The following is a 23,724-nucleotide window of genomic DNA, read 5'->3' on the forward strand; positions in this document are numbered from 1 at the left end:
TGCTGGCAAACTGGACAGCTACATGAAAAAAAATGGGCTTAGACCTTTACCATGCACACCATGCACAAAAGTCAGATCAAAGTAGATTAAAGACCTCAACATTAGACCAGACTCCACAAGGTACATTGAAGAAAAGACTGGCAAAACCCTCCACTACACTGAAGCTAATGGTATCTTCAGAGACTAAATGCCACTGACCAAGCAAGTGGAAACAGATAAACAAATGGGACTATCGTAAACTAAGAAGCTTCTTCGCCTCAAAAGAAACAGTGACTGGAATACAAAGAGAGTCTACAGAATGGAAAAGAATATTCACCATACCCATCTGTTAAGGGATTAATATCAAGGATATACAGGCACTGGTTCAACTCTACAAGAAGAAAACATCCAATCCCATCAGAAAATGGGGAGATGAAATGAACAGAAACTTTATCAAAGAAGAAATCCGAATGGCCAAAAAGCACATGAAAAAATGCTCTTCATCACTAAATATCAGGGAGATGCAAATCAAAACAACAATGAGATATCATCTCACACCACAGAGACTGAGACACATCCAAAAGAACAAAAGCAACTGGTGTTGGCATGGATGTGCGGAGAAGGGGACTCTCCTTCACTGCTAGTGGGAATGCTGACTGGTTCAGCCTTTTTAGAATATGGATGTTTCTCAAAACACTAGAAACTGAGCTCCAATTTGACCCAGCAAGACCACTTTGGGCAATATATCCAGGAGAGGCAAAAAACTACAGTAGAAATGACATCTGCACTTGTATGGTTATTGCAGCACTATTTACAATAGCCAGAATCTGGAAAAGAACCCCAAGTGCCCGAGAACAGATGACTGGCTACAGAAACTTTGATACATCTACACAATGGAATACTATGCAGCTGTTAGGAAAGATGGAATCATGAAATTTGCATAAAGTGGATCAACATGGGGAGTATCATGCTAAATGAAATGAGTCAAAGAAAGAGGGATAGATGTAGAATGACTGCACTCATTTATGGAATATAAAGTAACAGAATGGGAGACTAACACCCAAGAGGTAAGTGCCAGGAGGATCACTCCATGGCTTGGAAGTTGGCCTCACATGCTGGGGTAAAAGGCAGCTGGGATAGAGAAGAAACCACTAAGTGAGTGATGCTTGGAGGGCTTGCTCAGGATGGGAGATGCATACTGAAAGTATACTACAGACCAAACATGATGGCTACTTACTACCTGTATTGAAAACTATAACACCCAAAAGGAGAGAGAGAATGAAATGGAATATGCTTGCCACAGAGAGGGGGTGGCAAGAATACTGGGAACATTGGTGGTATAGAAGGGATGGGTACTCGATCATTGTAGGACTGAAATGTTATCACAAAAGTTTGTAAGTCTGTAACTATATCTCATGGTGAGTCATTAAAAAATTAAAAAGAAATAAACAAATAAACAGAAGCTGAGTGAAAGTGACTTTCCAAAGATCTTATAATTAAAAAGTGGCAGAGCATAAAGTAAAAGGGGAAAAAAAAGCATGCAAGAAAAGAGCCTTATTCCCTGTTCTCTCTGGCCCCCAATTATACTATTAAAAGGAAATCTGCAAACGTATCATCTTATAACATTAAAAAGGAACATTTGATGTCAGCATCGATAGCCTTTCATACTAACCTCTTTCTCATTGAACACTCTCCTTCTTCTCTGGCTACCCATCCAACATCAGCGAAAGACGCCACTGCCTCCTCTCCCGAGTAGCTGGGGCTCCATTCTGCTGCAGGGCTGGTAAGCTGGAAGTTAGCAATAGAGTTAAGTTCTTCACTGGGACCAGAATGTTAAGAATAAAAATTTAAGAGTAAACATTTCCACTGAATTTTGCCAAGAAAGGATTGTTAAGTGGTACCATACCACCTAATATTGTGTAATAATCTTTGAGCTAATAATTTAATCTTTGAACTGTAGCACTGTAGCACAGTCCTCCCGTTGTTCATCGATTTGCTCAAGCGGGCCCAGTAACGTCTCCATCGTTAGACTTGTTGATACTGTGTTTGGCATATTGAATACGTCCCGGGGAGCTTGCCAGGCTTTGACGTGCAGGCAAGATACTCTCGGTAGCTTGGTGGGCTCTTCGAGTGGGATGAAGGAATTGAACCTGGGTCGGCCTCATGCAAGGTGAACGCCCTGCCCGTTGGGTGTTATTCAAAATTGAAATTTTAAAATTTTTTTCTGGTAAATTAAACAGAATGGTATAACCGACATTCAAATGACAAAGGAACGTAGATCATTACTTAGAAGCTTGTCCACTGATTGTTTTACTTCTAGCATCCAATACAATAAGCAGCGAATTTATGAACTAGCACTGAAACTAGGTAGTAATTTTTTTACTTGAAGTTTAAAACTCTTGGCAACACCTTTTAATGTTTTTATTTTGTGCTATATATTTAAAAGATTGGTATCTGTGAAATTAAAACTGTTTAAGTAATTAATACCTACTAATGCTTAATGAACCTGGATAGTTTATCCAATTTTGTTTCCACTGTTCTATCATGATCATGTACAAAAGAAGACATGTTATATATACAGAAGGAGAACTGAATCAGCAATACAAAATCTTTGAACTAATTATTTTAAATTATTCAACTTACATTTTGTAGGTGGGCTGGAGCTATAGCACAGTGGGTAGGGCGTTTGCCTTTCATGTGGCCAACCTGGGTTCTATTCCTCAACCCCTCTCAGAGAGACTGGCAAGCTACAGAGAGTATCTTGCCCACACAGCGAAGCCTGGCAAGCTACCGATGATATATTCGATACGCCAAAAATAGTAACAACAGGCTGGAGCAATAGCACAGCGGGTAGCACTTGCACGCGGCGGACCTTGGTTCGATTCCCAGCATCCCATATGGTCCCCTGAGCACCACCAGGAGTGATTTCTGAGTGCAAAGCCAGGAGTAACCCCTGAGCATTGCCGGGTGTGACCCAAAAAGCAAAAAAAAGAAAAAAACAAAACCCAGCAACAACAAGTCTCACAATTTGTTGTGAGACATTACTGGTGCCTGCTCGAGCAAATTGTTGAACAACGGGAGGACAGTCCTACATTTTATAGGTAAAATGAAATTGATCAAAAAAAAAACCAAACAAAAAAAAACCCACTATGTTCTTCCTAAAATGTTAAGAAATTTTTTTAGAGGAGCCAAAAAATAATCTAAATAAATAGTAGGGCCCACTCGAGCAACTCGATGAACAACAGGAGGACAGTGCTACAGTGCTACAGTTATATATGCCTTGCATGTATACATTGAACCCTGGTTCAATCTCTGGCACCACATGGTGCTCTGAGTACCTCTGGGAGTAACAGACCAAGTACTACTAGGTGAGGCCAAAAAAAAATCATTAGAATTAAGTATTAGAAATCATGTATTTCCTGAACAGATTTACTTTTAGAAAGTATGAGAGACAGAGGTGAGACTCAGTGATGGGGCAAATGACTTGCTTGTATAAGGTGCTGGGTTTGATCCCCGGCCCCACAAAGCCCTCTATCCCAGCACCACTGTGAATGGATGTTCCAACAGTTTAAAGAAAAACAGAATGGGCAAAGAAACAAAGAAATAACAAATTTGGGCTAGATGTAGAACAGTTCTAAATATGTTGTTACAGTGCTGAAAATATATGACTTAAAATTGTAACTCTCAGGGTCAAAGACATAGCACAGCAGGTAGGGAATTTTTCTTGCATGAGGCCAACATAGGTTCAACCCCCAGCACCACATAAGGTCCCCCAAGCCCACCAGGAGTGATTCCTTAATACAGAGCCAGGGGTAACCTCTGTGCACCACTGAGTGTGACACTAAAACAATAAAACCGCAAATCTTGATTTTTAAATTACTATCTGGGGCCAGAGAGAGTACAGTGAGCAGGGAGGGCACTTGTCCTGCATGCAGCCAACCTGAGATCAATCCTTGGTACCCATATGGTCCCTCAGCCTTCCAGGAGTGGTTCCTAAGTACAGATGCCAGCTGTGGCCAAAATTCAAAAACTTTTTTTAAATGTAAGTATTAACTATATTAACACAAGTATAAATAGCAAAACAGAATTATTAGTAACCTTAATCTCACAGACGAAGGAGATGGAGAGATAGTACAGGGGCTAAGGTGCTTGTCTTGCATGCAGCCAAACTGACTGACTGGGTCCCCAGTACCACATATGGTCCTATGGGTTTTCCAGGAATGATTTCTGAGCACAGAACCAAGAGTAAGCCCTGAGCACTACCAGGAGTGAACCAAAAAAAAAAAATCAATAAAAAAAAAAAAACCTTCAGAGATGAAAGAACAAATGATATCCAATTAAATATAAGGGAAAAAAGTATGAGGCACACTCCATTCTAAAGTCACTCTCTGCTAAACTCTTCTCAGTTCAGGGTGTGTAATTTCTCCTCCTTTACTTTGTGGGACTTCCAATTCTCATCTCTCTCCATTCCTAAATAAAACTACGCTGCTTTTTTTAACTGCTTGTCTTCCATTCAACTGACCCCATTTCAATTCCCAAAACAAGATACCCCAAGTAGGCACCGCATATGTCTCCCCAGGCACCACTGGGAGCGACCCTTTGGGCACAGAGTCAGGAGTACTCCTGAGCACCTTTGAGTGCAGCCCCCACAAACACATGAAATATTACTTTTTACATAAATTTTTAAAAACATAAGATTAAATTTAATGATTTAACATCAATTCTCTAAAAAGCTTATGGTTTTCAGGGGATGAAGTACAGACAAGGGAGAAAAACGTATACTAACAGAAAAATTTAGAAGTGAATACTGGGTAAAAACTATATATATATATATAATATATATAAAAACTATATATATCACATTTTAAAAATTCATGTAATAGAATTATGTTGAAAGGACTTTCAAAACATCAAAATTTTGCACATAATGAAATAATTCTGGTCAAAACAGGAAGAAATACATAAGTGTAATGTGCTTGCCTTACATGTAAGCCAACCAGGGTTTGATTAACAGCACACAACTCTGCCGAGCACTGCCAGAGGTCACTCCTGAGCCAGGAGCAGCCCCTGAGCACCAATGGATTTGGCCAAAAACTCATACACATATAATTAAATTTTTAATTTAAGTTTTTGGGCCACATCCATCAGTGCTTAGAGCTTATTCCTTATGTGCTATCATTCCTGGCAAGCTTGGAGGACCATATGAGGTGCCAGGGATGGAACCTGGGTCAGCCGTATGCAAGGCAAACACCCTACTCACTGTGCTATCATTCCAACACAATATATATAATTACACATTATTATATAAGCTTCAGCAATTACTTTGTCAAGTGATACAATCAAAGAAAAATCACAAAGATTTTGCCCTTCTTCATTGTGTTTCAAAAAAATGTAGCTGGAGCTAGAGTGATACTACAGTGGGTACGGCATTTGCCTTGCACGCAGCCAACTCGAACTCAGGTTACCTTAGTAAACACAGATTATATTCAATAATTGAATACCATGTCTATTACATGAACTCAATGAAAATGTTAATAAAAATTTTAGTAAGAAAATGTTAATACTGTCAAGAACCTATTTCAGAATTTATTAAGATTTGTCCATTTCTAATATGCATTCTGACCTATAAAATAATTTTGATATTTAAGCCATATATCAATGAAAACAGTGATTCATAGGACTCAAAATTAAGTCTGAAAAAGTCCCTGAGGAAACCAAACTAATTCTAAATATAAAACTGAAAAAACAGTACTATTAATCTTTATTTTATAAATAAGCCACTTCAGTTTAAATATGGTTTAAATGTACATGGAGTAACGTAAGCATGGAATGGGAAGACAATCACTAAAGTGTCAATTAAGGTAATGTCAGCATAAGCAAGAGGACTGACAGTATGGAATTACTGGAAATACAATTTAAAATTAGATGCCACAACTGACATGCATGGATGAATGATGGTAAATTTGAAAAAGACCAACTTACTGAAGGTTCCAGCAAGGTCCTGTCTTACCATAGCTATTGTTAGTAGAAAAAGAAGAAAACACAGTAAAAAAAATAAAATTTTTTTCAAACTCAATGGCATTATAAACTTTAAAAATTAGTGTATGTTGACTAATAAACACTTAAATTTTAGGAAGAATAAAAACTTTCATTCACAACAAAACTATTACTAGCACTATATTTTTACTGATTGAGTTGAATTTAATATCTGATTTAAATTATCCAAAATCCAATTATATTTTAAGAATTTCACTAGAAATATAAACCATGTAAATATTGCTGTAATGTAAAACTGTATCAAAGATTCATTTAATAAAGTGCATAAGAGAAAAATATGAATCCTGTACAAAAGTTGAAACTTTGAAATAAAATTTCAGAACTGGAAGAGCTAACTTTTTCCTAGTATAACTTTTCATAATATCAACACACTAAAATAAGGAACCTCCCAATTTCTTGCCAAAAGGGCAAAAAATTAAACAGACTCTGTATATCTATGTACTACACACACATATATGTGTTTTACCATCTTTATAATCAAAATGCAAAACACGTATTCCTAAAGGTAAAACAGATTAAGTTCAAGCTTTTTCATTTATATTTACAAATTTAATCATTCCTCTTTTGCTACCAACTACTATCAGAGTAAGAAAAATAATTTTTGAAATTGTGACATAGTAGCATCAATTAGTCAAGTAAAAATACTGTGCAAAGATGCAATACTCAATCATATATTCTTTTTATCATCAATCATATTTTCAATTTGAAACCCACCCATTAATGTTTCTGAGTATAACGGTCAATTTTAAAAAATTAAGCATTAGGGCCAAAGTGACAGCTTGCATGGGGTTGACCTGGATTCCACTCCCAGCACTCTTTATGGTTCCGCAGCCTGCCAGGAGTGATTCCAGAGCACGCTAGGTATGCCTCCCCCCACCATGCTGCCAAAGTGGGCGTTAATTACAACTTTCTATTCATGAGGGCCAGAGACAGTACAGCAGGTAGGAGACCTGCCTTGCATGAATGAGTCGTTTGATCCACGGTATATGGTTCCCTGAGCCCTACCAGGAGTAAGCCTTGAGTACTTTCAAGTGTGACCCCCTACCCCCACCACCACCACCAAATAATAAAAGTTTTTAAAAAAAATTTGGAGGGCAGTAGGGGCACGCCCAGTGGTGCTCAAAGCTTACACCTGGCTCTGCACTCAGGAATTACTCCTCGCAATGCTCGGGGACCACATAGGAATCTGGGATCAAACCTAGGTCAGTCTCATGCAAGGCAAATGTCCGATCTGCTGTACTATCACTCCAACTCTTAAAATTTTAAAAACTTTCTATTGAGAGAGGGAGGAAGGGAGAGAGGGAGGAAGGGACACAGCCACAGAGGCATGCTGAGGTAGGGAAGTTGCAAGGGAGATGGGAGAGAAACTGGGGACATTGGTGCTAGGAAATGTACACTGGTGGAGGAATGAGTGCTGGAACACTGTATGACTGAAACCCAATCATGAACAGTTCTGTAATGGTCTATCTCGTGGTGATTCAATTTTTTAAAAAAAAGGTTTTAATAAAATTTAAAAAATAAAAAATTTTCTATTCGTGACAAATATAGAATGGGAGAGGAAAGAAGGGAGAAGGAATGAGACAGACAAAAGGAAGGGAAATAAGTTTTCTGCAATTGGGTTCCTTTTGGTTTTTAGGCCACAAGTGGCACTGCTCAGGGGTTACTCCAGGCTCTGCGCCCTACCTGATATAGAATCTCCTGTTTTTACCTTTTAAAATATCCTTGGAGGGGGCTGGAGAGATAGGACAGCGGGTAGGGAATTTGCCTTGCATGCGGCCGGCCCAGGTTCGATTCCCAGCATCCCATATGGTCCCCTGAGCACCGCCAGGAGTAACTCCTGAGTGCAGAGCCAGGAGTGGCCCCTGTGCAGTGCCGGGTGAGACCCAAAAAGCAAATAATAATAATAATAATAAAATAAAATATCCTTGGAGGGCAATATCCCACTGGAGAAGCAAGTCCCTAAGTTACTTACTGAGAATGAATAAAAGATGACAAATGTTTGTTTCCTTTTCTATTTTGCTTTTATTTGGGGCGACACCTAGCTATGCTCAGGGCTTACTCCTGACTTTCTGCTCAGGGAACACGCCTAGTGAGGCAAGGGTGAATATATAAGGAATCACATGTTGTTTTTTGTTTTTGTTTTAATAGGCTTCAAAATTTATAGCTAGGTTTCAAAATGATTGACATGCTTTCAAATTTTATTTTTATAACTTGTAATTCAGCTAATTTTTTGTTTTTGTTTTGGGGCCACTCCTGGCAATGATCTGGGGTTACTCCTGCCTCTGCACTCAGGAATTACTCCTGGTGGTACACAGGGGACCATATGGGACGCTGGGGATCGAACTTGCATTGGAGGCATGCAAGGCAAACTCCGTACACACTGTACTATAGCTCTGGCCCCAATTCAGCTAATTCTTAACAGCCATTCAATATCTAAAAAAATACCAAGACTGCACCACATGCAATATAATATCTAATGTTGGCATAGTGAAGATTCTCACATAGTAACTTGAAACAACAATTTCTAGTACTAACCCAAGTGCTTATCTTCACAGGGCTAAGGCATTAAAGACCACTATACCACACTAAATCTCCCACCTAATAATTTCTGATAGACCAGGCTTCTCTTAGTCCCCCAAACGATAAACCTGTTTTCGCTAAAGGACCTCAGTGTATTTCATTCCCTTTGCTTACAAAACTGATCTGTTCCCTTGCTCCCAGTCTGCAACTCTGCAGGTAGAGAGCGTTCTTTATTTCCTTAACTGTCACTTTTCAAGACTGGGATTCCATGCCCCCACAGTCAATCTCCCCTGTGCCTAACTACTTTTTTCCTTTACAACACACAAAATGATTGCAATCGTTTATTAGTATATTTACTTCTTTGACACCTCTCCAACTGAACCATACCCCAGTAAAAACAGAAACTACTTCATTCACCACTGACCAACCAACAAAACCTGGCATAGTGTACACATTTTCAAGTTTATTTGATATAAAGATGAACCATAAGAGGTGGCTGTTTTGCTTGCAGATTTAGTCATATTGTGAAAAATTACTGAGAACCCACTGTTGTCATGCTGATACATTCTAAGAATGTGCCAGGAAATTATTTTGTTGTATGATATGAAAATTATAGTTTAATTAGACAAAACATAGTATAGGCCTACCACATCTAGATTATACTGCCTTAGGAATCACCAAGGGCTGGAGCGACAGCACAACAGGTAAGGCGTTTGCCTTGCACGCAGCTGACCTGGGTTCAATTCCTCCATCCCTCTCGGAGAGCCCAGTAAGCTACCGAGAGTATCCCGCCGCATGGCAGAGCCTGGCAAGCTCCCCGTGGCGTATTCGATATGCCAAAAACAGTAACAAGTCTCACAATGGAGACATTACTGGTGCCTGCCCGAGCAAATCTATGAACAATGGGAGGGCAGTGCTACAATGCTATAGGAACCACCATCCAAATGCGGTCCTTCAGTCACAAAAACATTAAATGGCTCATGGCCATTCTTGTTTGCTTACAAACAAGAGTATTCCCTCCATCACCAATTCCAACCACCACTCAATCCAAGAAAACTACTGTACAGAGCTGGAGAGATAGAACCATGGGTAAAATGCTTGCCTTGCACACGGCAAACCTGGGTTCTGTTTCCAGGTTGATCCCTGGCACCTCAGATGGTTCTTCAGTTACACCAGGAATGACCAGAGTGCAGGACCTGGACTAAGGGCAGAGCACTCCCAGGTGTGGCCCCAAAACAAAAGACAATATAAAACAATGAAACAGCTGTTTTGAAGTTTCTAGAGAGCAAAAAAGGTAGTGACGGTTAAATTACCCAGAGGTTTTGCCATTACAGAACTGGTATTCAAACAACTACACCAAGCATCCTCGTTGCCTAGGTCCCACCCATATGTTTCTGGTATTCCTTATAATCAATGGTTTGGGTTTGGATACAGAAAATCTCACTATGAACAGTTGTCTTCATTTCCTAGTACATTCTCAAGTAGGTCACCAATTTTCCTCTTCTCATATTTATCTTCTCATGAATTATCATCAATTTACAAATGCAGTTCCTATACTAACTCTAATCTTATTCTGCTCACACTCTGCAAGTGACCAACAACACTAAAGGTCTTCCCAAGTAACTGTTCCTAGTTAACTCAAGCACTTGACTCACAGACTGTTTAAGGCTATGAGAAAATGCTAGTTTACATGTCTTTTTACCTACCTATAACAACTCAAAACACAAAAATCATGAAGTGAGTTCTCCTGCTGCTAGGAAGTAAAGTGCGAAAAATTTAAAAATTTAATGGAAGCAGGAATGATAGTGCAGCACAGGTAGGGTGCTTGCCTTGAATACGTCTGACCCAGACTCAATCCCCAGCACCCCACAGGGTCCCATGAGCATTGCCAGGAGTAACTCCTGAGTACAAAGCCAAGAGTTACTAACCCCCGAGCACCTAGGTATGACCCAAAAACAAAAAACAAAACCAAAAATATTTAATGGAAATGAGCCATAAGAAAAAATTTAAGCCTTAGTTAACAAAAACATATTGGAAGAATGTTGGCAAACAAAGCAATTAGCAATCTAAATGAAATGAATTCTCAGAAACTGTGGTATATTTATCACCAGATTTTTTCACTTAGATTTCTTTGAGCATAGATATAATTTAATAGAAATTACTTCTTGGAATCTGTTAATTACAATCTGTTAATTCCAGATCAATGTAAAGTCAATATGTAATTAAAATTATGAATATGATAAACAACTAAACAAAGGCTCATTTCTATCACATAATTAAAAGTAGGAAGAGCTTCTTTTATCTCTACCAAGAGGAGTAACTTATAAATATCCTACCCAAAAGCTTGCACGGTCACTTCTAACCTGCTGAGTTAGGAGCTGATTTTCTTTCATATTTCACAAGCTAATTTTTTGGGGGGTGGGGAGAGGTGCCCACACTTAGCTGTGCTAAGGGCTTATTCCTGGCTCTGCACTCAGGGATCACTCCTGGACATCATTCACTGCTTGGGACAGGGTTCCGGGGATCAAACCCAGAGTGTCTGCATGCAAAGCAAACACCCTGCCCACTGTTTTATCTCTAAATGTTGGACCGAAAGGTCTTGGTTTATTATTGCTGAGAGATATTAAAAAAAAAAATAAAGCTATGTAACAGAATTCTAACACTATAATTTAGTTAGAAAAAAAAATTCCTAGTCGAGAGCAATCTATATCCAAAGAGAGAAGAGTAGCTCCTGAATTGGTGGTAAAGAGTAATCTTAAGATTTGTGAATTGAAAAGTGTTCCTAATTGGGGCTAAGCCATACTTCATTTAGAGAAGCACAATTACCTCTTTGTCTTGACACTTGTTGCCAAGGCGATGGTTCCTGTAATTAATGCTCAGTTTTAAACCAAGAACTGATAAAACAACCTTCATAGCATGCAGAGGCACCTAAAAATAAACTAGGGAAACTCAGTGGCTATTGGAAAAAGAAGGTATAAATTAAAATAAAGAAGGCACCAAAGTCTCCTACTCTAAAGCCTATAAATATTAGAGGTCATCTGGGATTCACAACTGTTTGGCTTACCGTGTATTACTAAATCTTCAAATATGTATTCTTTTCTGGGGGTGGGAGGGTGGCTGAGGGAGTTTTGGAGCCACACCAGCAGTGCTCAGGACTTACTTCTGGCTTTGAAATTAAGTATTACTCCTGGCCAGGCTTGGAGGACCATACGGGGTGCCAGGAATGGAACCCAGGTCTGCCACATGCAAGGCAAGTGCCCTGTCCACTATATCATTACTCCAGTCCCTGTATTCTTAACAAGGATAAATGTCTTAAAGATCTATAATTTCACAGGAGAACTCATATTAGACATTAGTATGCTTTTGTCCATTTATTTTACTGATAATGCTACAATGGGGGAAAAGGGTCAAAAATTGTTTTAGAAATTGTCTTGTACACTAGTAGAATTGTACAAAAAAAAAATCTCCAACACGATCAAAAAATGGGGAGAAGAAATGAACAGAAGCTTTCTCAAAAAAGAAATACAAATGGCCAAAAGGCACATGAAAAAATGCTCTACATCGCTAATCATCAGGAAGATGCAAATCAAAACAATGAAATATCATCTCACATCACAGAGACTAGCACATATTCAAAAGAACAAAAGCAACCAGTGTTGACATGGATGTGGGGGAAAAGGGATGCCCTTTCACTGTTGGTGGGAATGCTGCCTGATCCAGTCTTTTTGGAAAACAATACGGGCATTCCTTCAAAAACTAGAAATTGAGCTTCTATATGATCCTGTAATACCACCCCCTCTGGAAATATATCCTGAGGGTACAAAATAAGCACAGTACAAATGACATCTGCACCTGTATGTTCATTGCAGCACTGTTCACAATAGCCAGAATCTAGAAACAATCTGAGTGCCCGAGAACAGACAACTGGTTAAAGAAACTTTGGTATAGCTACACAATGGAATATTATGCAGCTGTTAGGAAAGATGAAGTTATAAAATTTGCTTATAAGTGGATGGTCACTGAGAGTATAAGGCTACATGAAATGAGTCAGAAAGAGAGGGACAGACATAGAAGGACTGCACTCATTTGTGAAATATAAAATAACGTGAGACTGACACCCAAGGACAGTAGACTCAAGGGCTGGAATATTGCTCCATAGTTGGAAGCCTGCCTCATGAGCTGGGGGAGAAGGCAGCTGGATTAAAGAAGGGAACACAATTGAAACCCAAGCACAAAAATTTGTAAGTCTACAACTGTACCTCATGATGTCTCACTAATAAAAATGTAAATAAATAAATAATTTTTTTTTTTTAAAAAGAAGGGATCACTAAGTCAATGATGGTTGGAGGAATCGTTCAGGATGGGAGATGTGTGCCGAAAGTAGACAAAGGACCAAACGTGATAGCCTCTTAGTATCTATATTGCAAACCGTCATGCCCAAAAGTAGAGAGAGTATGGGGGAAACTGTCTGCCACAGAAGCAGGGGCTGGAAAGGGGGTCATATACTGGGGACTCTGGTGGTAGAGGACATGCACTGGTGGAGGGATGGGTGTTCGATCACTGTATGACTGAAACTCAAACATGAAAGCTTTGTAACTGTATCTCACAGTGATTCAATTAAAAAAAAAATGCTGTCTTGCCAGTTTATATTTCTGATGCACAGAAAATAAAAATTTTAAATATATTAAGTACCTGAAACTGAACTCTCGGACACTGGATCAGAGATAAGTTAGAACCAATTTTCCTGACGATACTTCGAGATGAACCATATGGCTTCCCAGACCAAAGTACCTGAAGAAGTAGAAAAAAAACAAGTTTTTTTCTTGTTTTCTTAATACATTTAACAATTTTGTTAATACATTTAACAATTAAATGCATGACATGGTGACACACTAATTATGGAATCAGAATGACTTTAAATGTTATTGGAAATAAGATAATTCAAGTCAAAATTAGATAGTGTTAATGCAATAATGATATGTAAGACATACTGAAATACAGAATTAGTCTTTATAAAATAATAATCTATTAGGAATACGGAAAATGTTCATACTTGTAAAAAGGAAATACTACTTTACTACTATATTTACAGTTTCATAATTTTATATGCTCAAACTTTTTACAAAACATAAAATAGCCCGAGGATCAGGCAGATGCCTTCTATGCATTAAGACCCCTAGTTCTAGCCTCAGCGCTACAAAGTGCCCTAAGCACTGCTGGGTGTAGCCCTCAAGACCCTCAAGCACCACAAGGGGAGGCCATGGTGCTCCAAGCACTGTTGGGCCAGGCAGCACCACAATAGTAGGTTTGAGCATATTTGGCCCAGCTGACCAAGTATCATCAAAAGTGGACACAGGATCCCTAAGAAGTGCCTGCAAGGACCCTCAAAAAAAAAAAAAAACTATGGGGCCAGAATGACTGAACAGCATCAGGGCATTTGCTTCCATGTGGCTGATCCAGGCTTAATTCCTGGCATCCCATATGGTCCCCTGAGCACTTCCAGGAGTGTCCCTGAGTATAGAGTAAGACTTGAGTATGCCAGATGCTCAAAAACAAAAAAACAAACAAGCTATAAACTACTCTTATTGTAGTGGACTTTGCAAAACAAATCCAAATCTCTACAAAGTCCAGAATCTGAATTTATATTATGTGCAGTACATTTACATAGCTAAAAGCTACTTCTTGTGAGACCCTGTCTTCAGGGACAAGGCACTTTTTCCTAAACTATGCAATGGCACTAAATGGGCTGGTGGTGACTTCAAGGAGCAAATTTTTCAGATGAAATAACATAAACAGGGTATTATGCTATACTTAAGCAAAAAAACAAAACAAAAACAAAAAACAAAAAAACCCAAACCTTTAAAAAGGCAAACAAAAAAACACACATTAAATCATTACAAATTGTACCTTGAAATTTCTCCCCAAGTAAATGGTCTTAGATCCTTAAAGAGAAAAACTATCCATCTGTTTTGAGCGCTACACTTGAAAGCCTGGACAGAAGAGGTAAAATGCTATTAAAAGTAATTTTAAGAGAAAATGAGAATAAATTGACTATTATACTTAATAAAGCTTAGCATTCAACTATACCTAAAATAGCACCAAACCAGGGGGCATATACTCTTAAGCAATGAACACATTTTAAAATCACCTCTAGACAATTCAAATTTACAAAACAGAATTACCCAAAAATAAACAAGTGTGACCAAACGAAAAACATCAGCAAGCAGCAGTAGGTCCAACATATAACTCAAATTAGACCTTTCGGACTATTCTAAAAGCATACACTCATGGATAAAAGCAATCAGATTTCTTAGATTTTTAGCATACAAATCCAGTTTTGAGATCATAGTTTGTGTCAAGTGAGGGGCTCAGTTGCATAATATAACATTGCTGGTATCTACTCTGCTAAATAATATGATTCTTAACAGCAGTACATTCAAAGAGTTTCACTAACACTTGCCATAGAAGCAGGCTGGGGTGAGGGGGTGGGAGGGAAACTGGGGATATTGGTGGTGGGAAATGTAACTGGTGAAGGGTCAGGTGTTGGAATATAGTATGGCAGAAACTCAATCAGGAACAACTATGTAACTGGGCATCTCATGGTGATTCAAAACTATTTTTTTCTTTTTTTGCTTTTTGGGTCACACCCGGCTATGCACAGGGGTTACTCCTCACTCTGCACTCAGGAATTACTCCTGGCGGTGCTCAGGGGACCATAATGGGATGCTGGGAATCAAACCTGGGTTGGCCACGTGCAAGGCAAACGCCCTACCTGCTGTGCTAACGCTCCAGCCCCCAACAATTTTTTTTAAAAAAGAGTTTCACTAACTCTTATTGGAGGGTTTAGAAAATACTATTTGTAACCTGTTTAAATCAAGAAAAACTCAATGATTGCCAAAGTGGGATATACCCCCACCTTGGAGTAATGAAAGGATTTAAGGTGGTGGTAGTGGCCTCAGGTGTGGGAGGGGATATGGGGAATAAGTGTTTATTCACATTTTTGAATTTCCAGAGGAGATGCTGTGTTGTTTTCTGAAACAGATGAAGAAGCAGTGTTAGGGCAAATAACTCTGGGAACCTTGGGACCAGAGGAAAATGAGATGAATCATATTCTGCAAAATCAACACAGAGCACAAGAAAAAAATCAGTACATTGTAATTCTAAAATAGATACTATCTGAGCAACCTCTTTACCTTAAACATTCTAATAGATCTTGATCTTTTAAAATTAAATCCATAGGGGAACAGTAACTATACCATTTAGTTACTTCTCAAGTCTTCAGTCACTTGTCAAAATTTTGTGATGTAGCAACAGAGGAAGTAACGCTACTGATGCATCACAATGTGTCAGTTACTAGCCTGAAATCCCCATCCCTTCAGTTAGAAAACATCTAGCACAAAATTGAAAAGAAAAAGCTCACAAAAGGAAGAATTGTTTATTAGTTTTGGGCCATTCCTGGTGGTGTTCAGGACTTATTCCCAATTCTGTACTCAGAGATCACTCTTAGTGGTACTCTGGAAACCACATGCAGTGCCGGGAATCAAATCTGGGTCAACAGGAAGCAAGGCAAGTAACCTATACACGAGACTATATCTCCAGACCCTGAATATATATATGTATGTATGTACGTACGTACATACGTATGTATCTATGAACTTTTGTGATGCCCAGGATCCAACCCAGGGCGTCACAGATATGGCATGAACTCTACAGCTAAGCTATGTCTTTGGCCACAAAGGAAGATTTTTAGAGGATCTGCCATGGAACCAACATTCCTGCCAGCTCATATTCCTCACTGTACAATATGCAGAGTCAACTAGCTTCCAACTGTATCAGGAGTTTAAGACTGCAAGTGCTTTCTATAGAGAAGGTGGCCAAAGATTCTGCCTTTACTTATAAGTAATCAGTTGACTGACTTTCTTCTACAACACTGAAGAAAAGTAACAGCTAGCTATTATCTTATTTTCAAATATATACACTGGACTAATATGCTTTTCTTCTACTATTTGTGAACTGTATAGCACTTATATCAAGAAATAGAAAACTGAATAAATAGCAGTACTCCTACATTAAAAAATAAAAATAAAAAAATAGAAAACTAAATTCATTAGAGCTAATGGCTAGATGAAGTGTGCGAACACTTTTAATGAACCAATCTGAAAAGTGAGGAGAAAGGGCAGTTAACTTCTAGAAACTCTAAAACTGGATATTAGTTAATTTTCCTGTTGTTTCACAGAGAGGGAAAATTATAAATGGACATGAAGAAGCAGTGAACAGATGTTACAGGAAAGTCACCATCTGCACTGGGAAGCTGCATGACCCAAGTGCATCTCCTTTTCTAACTGGTGGCTAAACTGTATTTCAGTGTCCTTGTTTGGAGAAGGACATACCTCCTCAAAGATAAACTGTCATTCATATTTTTTCAGACATAATGGCAGGTGAAAAACTGTCATTACTATAGAATTTTTAGAAGAACTATGTATAGAAACTACTGACAGATTAGTGAAACTCTGTGTGTACATACCTGTGCTTAAGAACAGTCTTTACATTTAGCAATAACGTTCAAAAGTAGTAATACAAAAGAGAAAGATGACAACAGGAAAGTTTTTTGAATGCTGTGAACTGTAGAAGTGCTGAAGTATACGGCTAGAATCTTAAGCTCCCATTTGTCTATCATGACCACATGAAAGTTTTTCCTTTGTTATAAGGTTGGCATGACATTATTATATTGAGGCACTTCCAAGAAAGAGTTAATTCCATGTAAGTGTAGTTTCCCATCGAAGTACAAACCAGGCCCAACGAGATCGGCCGCGTTCATGGTGGTATGGTCATAGGAAGTATAGTTTCTTCAAGATAAACTACATACTATTATTGCAAGGATTCTTAGTCTGGGATTCATATGTCCCTGAAATTACAGGCAGAATTATATATCTACACAATATTATTTCCTGGGAAAAGTGTCCAAACCATTAATCAAATTTTCAGGGAGTCTAGTATCCAACAAAATATAAATTCTCTTTTATCATTTTTGGTTTAAATAGTTCATCTTACTTAAAGTGTAAATTTTGGGGGCTTAAGCAATAGTATAGTGGGTAGGGTGTTTGCCTTGCAAGCAGCAAACCCTTGTTTGATCCCCAACAACCCATGAGTCGCCAGCAGTGATCCCTGAGAGCAGAGTCAGGAGTAAGCCCTAAGTATCGCTAGGTATGGCCCAAAACACACGCTCCCAAAAAAAAAAAAGTGTAAATTTTTTAATTACATTTGGGGTCAGGGGAAAATAAAAGTATGTATTGGAGGGGAGGGGGCAAGAGACAGAAAATGAAAGTAAATAATTTCAAAATCATCAATTAAAAATAATCCTTTCCTCGGGGCTGGAGGGACAGCATAGCGGGTAGGGCATTTGCCTTGCACATGGCCAACCTGGATTGATTCCCAGCACCCATATGGTCCCCCAAGTACCTCCAGGAGTAATTCCTGAGTGCATGAGCCAGGAGTAACCCCTGTGCACAGCCAGATATGATGCAAAAAGCAGAAAAAAAAGATCTTTCCTAATTTTTTTCTTATTATTCAAAGCTCCTGTAACATTCACATTTCTCTTTCAAAGGAAAAAGAAAATAAGAGTATTAATTTGGGGCAGTTTGTGGGCCACACCAGCTGTGCTCTGGGCTTATTCCTGGCTGTGCTCAGTGATCACTTCTGAGGGGGGCAGAAAAAGGGCATCCAAGGCCTGTACCTTCTGTGGAGAACTATCTGGCTTTGTGTCACCAAGTTCTTTACTTTTTATTTCCAAAGAAAACTAGCTGCAACTTTGAAGGATTTGTGCAATTCGTAAAATTTTCTCTAAACAAGACCAGAGACAGAGTACAGAAGTTAAGGCCCTTTCTTTGCATCAAACCAGAGTAACCCTGATTTGATCCCCAGAAATGCTTAATGATTCCCTGAGCACTAACAAGAGTGACCCCTGAGCATCATCAAGTGTAGCTCCAAAACAAAAAATACAACCAAAAATTTTTTTGTTTGTTTTTGGGCCACACCCAGCAATACCTGGGGTTACTAATGGCTCTAAACTCAGGAATTATTCCTGGCAGTGCTAGGGGACCATATGGGATGCTGGGAAACAAACCCAGGTCCTCCACATGCAAGGCCAGTACACTACCCACAGTACTACTGCTCTGGCAATAATTTTTCCCCTCTAAACATACTGAAACCTGCAGAATAAGAACAAAAATTAAAAAATATATATTATAAAGTATACCAATATTCAAGTTATGAATATATAAGGCATATTAAATATGGAAAATATATGCACACGTGACTGTTTTTTTTTTTTCTTTTTGGGTCACACCCGGTGATACACAGGGTTTACTCCTGGCTCATGCACTCATACACAGGGATTACTCCTGGCCGTGCTCAGGGGACTATATGGGATGCTGGGAATCAAACCCAGGTTGGGCCACGTGCAAGGCAAACGCCTTACCTGCTGTGCTATCACTCCAGCCCCTTGACTGTATTTTTAAAAAACTTAAATTTCATGTCAGTAGCATGTTACAGATAACAAAACACTGAATGTGAAAAATGAAGAATATCCAACAAAAAATGTATGACAAAGCTATTGTCTAATAGCTTTATATTGAATCTGAATAAAATTTATCACTAGATAATATTTAAAGTTAGTAAGATCTTAACTAAAATCTCTGGCAAACAAAAATCACTATTTTTCTTCATATCTATAACTTAGATTTTAGGAAACATGACTTACCTTGTATTTCAATTGCTTGATAAACCACTGTAATAGCATTTAATAGTTCAACAACATTCAGAATTATCAAGCATTTAGTCAAGCATTTTTTTCAATGAAGTCTTTGTGTACTTAATCCTTTACCTTATTAATAACAAAGGCACTGACTGCTTTTAGAAGTCATATGAAGATTTTCAGTGTAATTCAGTTATTCCCTTAGAATGGCAATAAAGATTTATGTCTCGCAAGCAAATTAAATCATATTAAATTAATAAACACTGAATTCAAAATATTTATTTTTCTACAAAAAAAAATCCTTTAAGTATGGAGTTTAAAAATAAACTTTGAGGTGGGAGCAATAGCATAGTGGGTAGGGCATTTGCCTTGCACACAGCCAACTGGCGTTCAATTCCCAGTATCCCATATGGTCCTCTGAGCAACACCAGGAGTAATTGCTGAGAGCATGACCCAGGAGTAACTCCTGTGCATTGCCGGGTATGACCCAAAAAATAATCAAACAAAAATCTTAAAAAAAAAATAAAATAAAATAACTTTGGGGGGTCAGAGCCATAGTAGAGTGGGTAGGACAGTTGTCCTGCACATGGAAGATCCAGGTTTGATCCCCAGCATACCTATAGTCCCTTGTGCACCACCCAGAGTAATTCCTGAGTACAGAGCCAGGAGTAACCCTTGAATATTGCTGGTTGTGGCCCACAAACAAACAAAAATTAATTTTGAGCAGCCAGAGAGAAAGTACAGCAGGTAAGGCACACAGCACATAGAGTGCCCTGAGCCCTGCAAGGAGTGATCCCAGAGCACAGAGTAGGCCTGAGTAAGCCCTGAGCACGACCAGGTGTGGTCAAAAAAAATTATTTTGAGAGTAAGGGATATGGCTCAATGGTAGGACACAAGTCTCTACTGTGTGAAGTCCTGGGTTCGATCCCCAATACTGCCAATATGTGGTCCCTGAGCAGCACTTTGTACAGTTCCTGGTCCCCAGCACTACAACAAAAAGGGAAAAAAAATTAAGAACTCACCGATTGCATGTTTACTCCAGCCTGTTGAAATACCATCCTAACTTGGCGCTTAATCCAGTCAAGCATTTAGATGGCGAAGTCTCCAGTTTTGCATTTCAAGTACTTCATGCATAAACAGTAGCACATGGTCCATTAAAGCGCACTGAAAATTGAAGATACAAACACAAAAATTAAATCATTATCAAGATCTTTTTGATCTGCAATATGACTAACAAAGCAAAATCAGTCAAAAACCTTTTTTTAAGCAAACATTTTAACTTTTGTAATTTGTTTAAGAGAAAGAAAAATTTGGACCCGAGCAATAAAGGGGAAAGGGCCTTTTACAGGGCCAATCATGTTTTGATCCCTGAAATTCCGTAAGATCCCCTAAATAGTGCTAGGAGTATCCCTTAATACTTCCAGGTGGTGCACACCTACCCCTGCCCAAAAAAGGGAAAAAGATCTGTGTTAAGCTTTCAATGCACATGTAGTACAAGAATTTTATTTCTGTTTGTGAGCCACACCCAGTCTACTCCAATCTCTGAGCTCAAGGGTTTTTCCTGACAATGCTTGGAACCACAAGGCAGTGGGGCTAAAACCCAGGCTTCTTGCATGCAAAGCAAGTGTTTAGCCCTATCCAGCATGCACGTGACTTTTTTTTCTTTTTGTGTCACACACAGCGATGCTCAGGGATTACTCCTGGCTTTGCACTTAGGAATTATTCCTGGCAGTGCTCGGGGACCATATGGTATGCTGGGGATTAAACCTGGGTTTGCCACATGAAAGGCAAACGACCTATCCACTGTACTATCACTCCAGCCCCATGCACATGATTTTTAAGTTTGCCCTCTCCCCAGGTCAGGGTTCTTAATTGGAAATCAGTGTGGCTAATTTATATGGAAACTGTAATTATGGAGAGATACCTAGCAGAGTCCCTGGTTTATAAACTACATAGCCAGGAAAGACATCCAAAACCACAGCAGAATTACTGTTCCTTGGAAGCTACACCAAATCTGGCCTAACAGACTCTACCAGCTCCTACTTTTTTTGTGTCATTGTCTCCTGAGAGTCTGTCCTTACTAGGATAACTCAATATCTACCTAGTCATAATTACCAGCAGGTTCTGCTTCCCCCAAAAAAGTCATTAAGGGTTTCTAGAAATATGGAACCAGAAAGTCAAAAGATGTTGGAAAATTTTAAAAGATGACAAAGTTCCTTTATAATACTCAATGAAACTAAAATCTCTGCCACTCACTCAACCCCCGATCAATTTCCCATATAGAATAGAACTGATTTGGGGGGAGTGATACAGAGGGAGGTTTAGGGCCACACCCAGCAATGCTCAAGGCTCCTGGTGGTGCTCAGGGAACCATAAGAACTGCTGAGGATCACACCAGGGTCGGCAGCATGCAAGGCAAACACCCTACTCACTGCAACTTTCCAGCCCCTAAAAGTGTTAACTCACGTTATAAGTCAGTCTGCTAAACATACTGGTGGACAATGAAACAAGGCATTTGTATTGGACTATATAAATCAATGCATGTAAAGCAGAGAGGTTTTGTTTAAAATAGGGATATATTGGAGGTGGAGAGATAGTACAGCAGGTAGGGTACTTGTCTTGCATACAGAAGACCAGGGTTTGAGCTCCAGCATCTCATGTGATCCCCCAAGCACTGCCTGAGTGCAGAACCATGAGTAACCACAGAGCTCAGTCGAATGTGCCCACCCTCTCAAAAAAAGTAAAAGGGATATGGCTCAGGGTAGTGTATGCCTTGAATGTCCAACACCCTGGGTTCCACCCCCAGCATGAAGACAAAAAAAAAAAAAAACAGCTGAAGAAAAGTGTACATTAGAGTACATGGTATACTTATCTTGGATGGACTTTATATGTATATATATACTTATGGTAACAACCACCAGATCAAAATATAATACCTTCCAGAACCCCAAAGACCATATCTAGATGATACCTAATTAACTACTATAATTTTGACAGGGATACATTACTTTTATCTGCCTTATTTGCTCTTTTGTGCCTAACTTCTTTCACTCAACAATTATCTGCGAGATTTATTCACAGGTTCTAATCTCTAAGTCATAGTTCTTTTTTCACTTATGTGTAGAATTTTATCACTACAATCTTATGTTACATAAGGGCATTTTAATCAACACTGACAAATACGGTCAACATTAACAAATATATGACATATGTGACAAAAGTCCCAAATATCATCTAGAGTTCTTGTATTTATAATCTCTGAAATCTACAATTCCCTGATAATTTCCAGAATAATTAAAACAGAATCGTTAAAATAACTTTGCACATATCACAGTAAGGTATACATAACAACTCATTTCTTTGGAGTATCTATGTACATATATCTATGTACATACTCTGGAGAAAAACAGCAAGAGCATTAGATAGCAAGAGATGGTTCCAAGTGTAGGGCACTTGCCTTGCATCAGCCAACCTGGGTTCAATCCCCAGTATCCCATATGGTTCCCCTTGAGCACTACCAGGAGTAATTCCTGAGTGCAGAGCCAGGAGTAACCCAACCCCTAAGCATCGCCAGGTGTAGCCCAAAAACAAAACAAAACAAAACAAATAGTTCTAATTGAAACCAATTATATGTGTACACACACACACACACACACACACACACACACACACACACAGAGTGAACTGTAATTGTTCTATAATCTTTGTCAACACCTGGTATAAATAAATTTTTAATAGGAATTCTAGTGGGTTCTTAGCATATTTTGGTGTATTCTGATTTTCTTTTGGGAAGTAACTTCTGTTCTTGTTTTGTTTGGGAGTCCTGCCCTGAATTATTTAGGGAATCACTCCTCCCTATGCTCAGAGACCATGCAGTGCCAGGAATCAAATCTGAGACGTCTTAAATTTTTGTCAAGAAATGTTTTACAAATCTGGGCTATAAAAATTAAGGAGCACTATTTCAGAAAAAGAAAAAACAATGAAACTTTTGGCTGGAAAGAGAGTACAGGGGTTAAGGTGCTTGCCCTACATGCAGTTGACCTCAGTTTGATTCAAGGTACTGCATAAAGTCCCCTCAGCAGAGAGCCAGGAATATCTCAGGGTGTGGACTATCCCCTTCACCCCCTAAGTCTGAGGAACAAACAGAAAAGGCAAAAGTATTAGGGAAAAAAGATAATGAATTAGGAGGAAAATGAATAATAGTTTCAGGAAAAAAATAGAATTTCAAAAAAGGGAATAATTCCTATTTAAGAAAACGTAGTAGAGAGGTCACAGAGTTGATGGCTTCTTACTGCTACCTTTGCCTCCAACTCTCCAGGGTGCTCTCTGGAATCATGTTTGAAGGTAGAGGTCCTCTTCCTGAACTGAAACCAAACTGTTCTTCTAGAACGCGCTTCAGAGCCCTCTGACAGGGC

The 23,724-nt window shown here is 38.9% G+C and overlaps 1 protein-coding gene across 1 annotated transcript in view; it reads right to left on the reverse strand.

Annotated features, from left to right (window-relative positions):
• MTFR1 (mitochondrial fission regulator 1) overlaps positions 1-23,724 on the reverse strand; it is a 44,722-nt gene that overhangs the window by 11,857 nt on the left and 9,141 nt on the right. Inside the window, exons 2-4 of the mRNA XM_056137372.1 lie at positions 20,332-20,473; positions 13,249-13,347; positions 1,652-1,767 (exon numbers count right to left, since the gene is read on the reverse strand). Of these exons, the coding sequence (XP_055993347.1) occupies positions 1,652-1,767; positions 13,249-13,347; positions 20,332-20,397 (281 nt within the window). The 5' untranslated portion in view covers positions 20,398-20,473. The remainder of the gene's footprint in view (positions 1-1,651; positions 1,768-13,248; positions 13,348-20,331; positions 20,474-23,724) is intronic.

Source organism: Sorex fumeus, unplaced genomic scaffold (genome assembly GCF_029834395.1).
Source record: "Sorex fumeus unplaced genomic scaffold, SorFum_2.1 ptg000002l, whole genome shotgun sequence".
NCBI lineage: Eukaryota > Metazoa > Chordata > Mammalia > Eulipotyphla > Soricidae > Sorex > Sorex fumeus.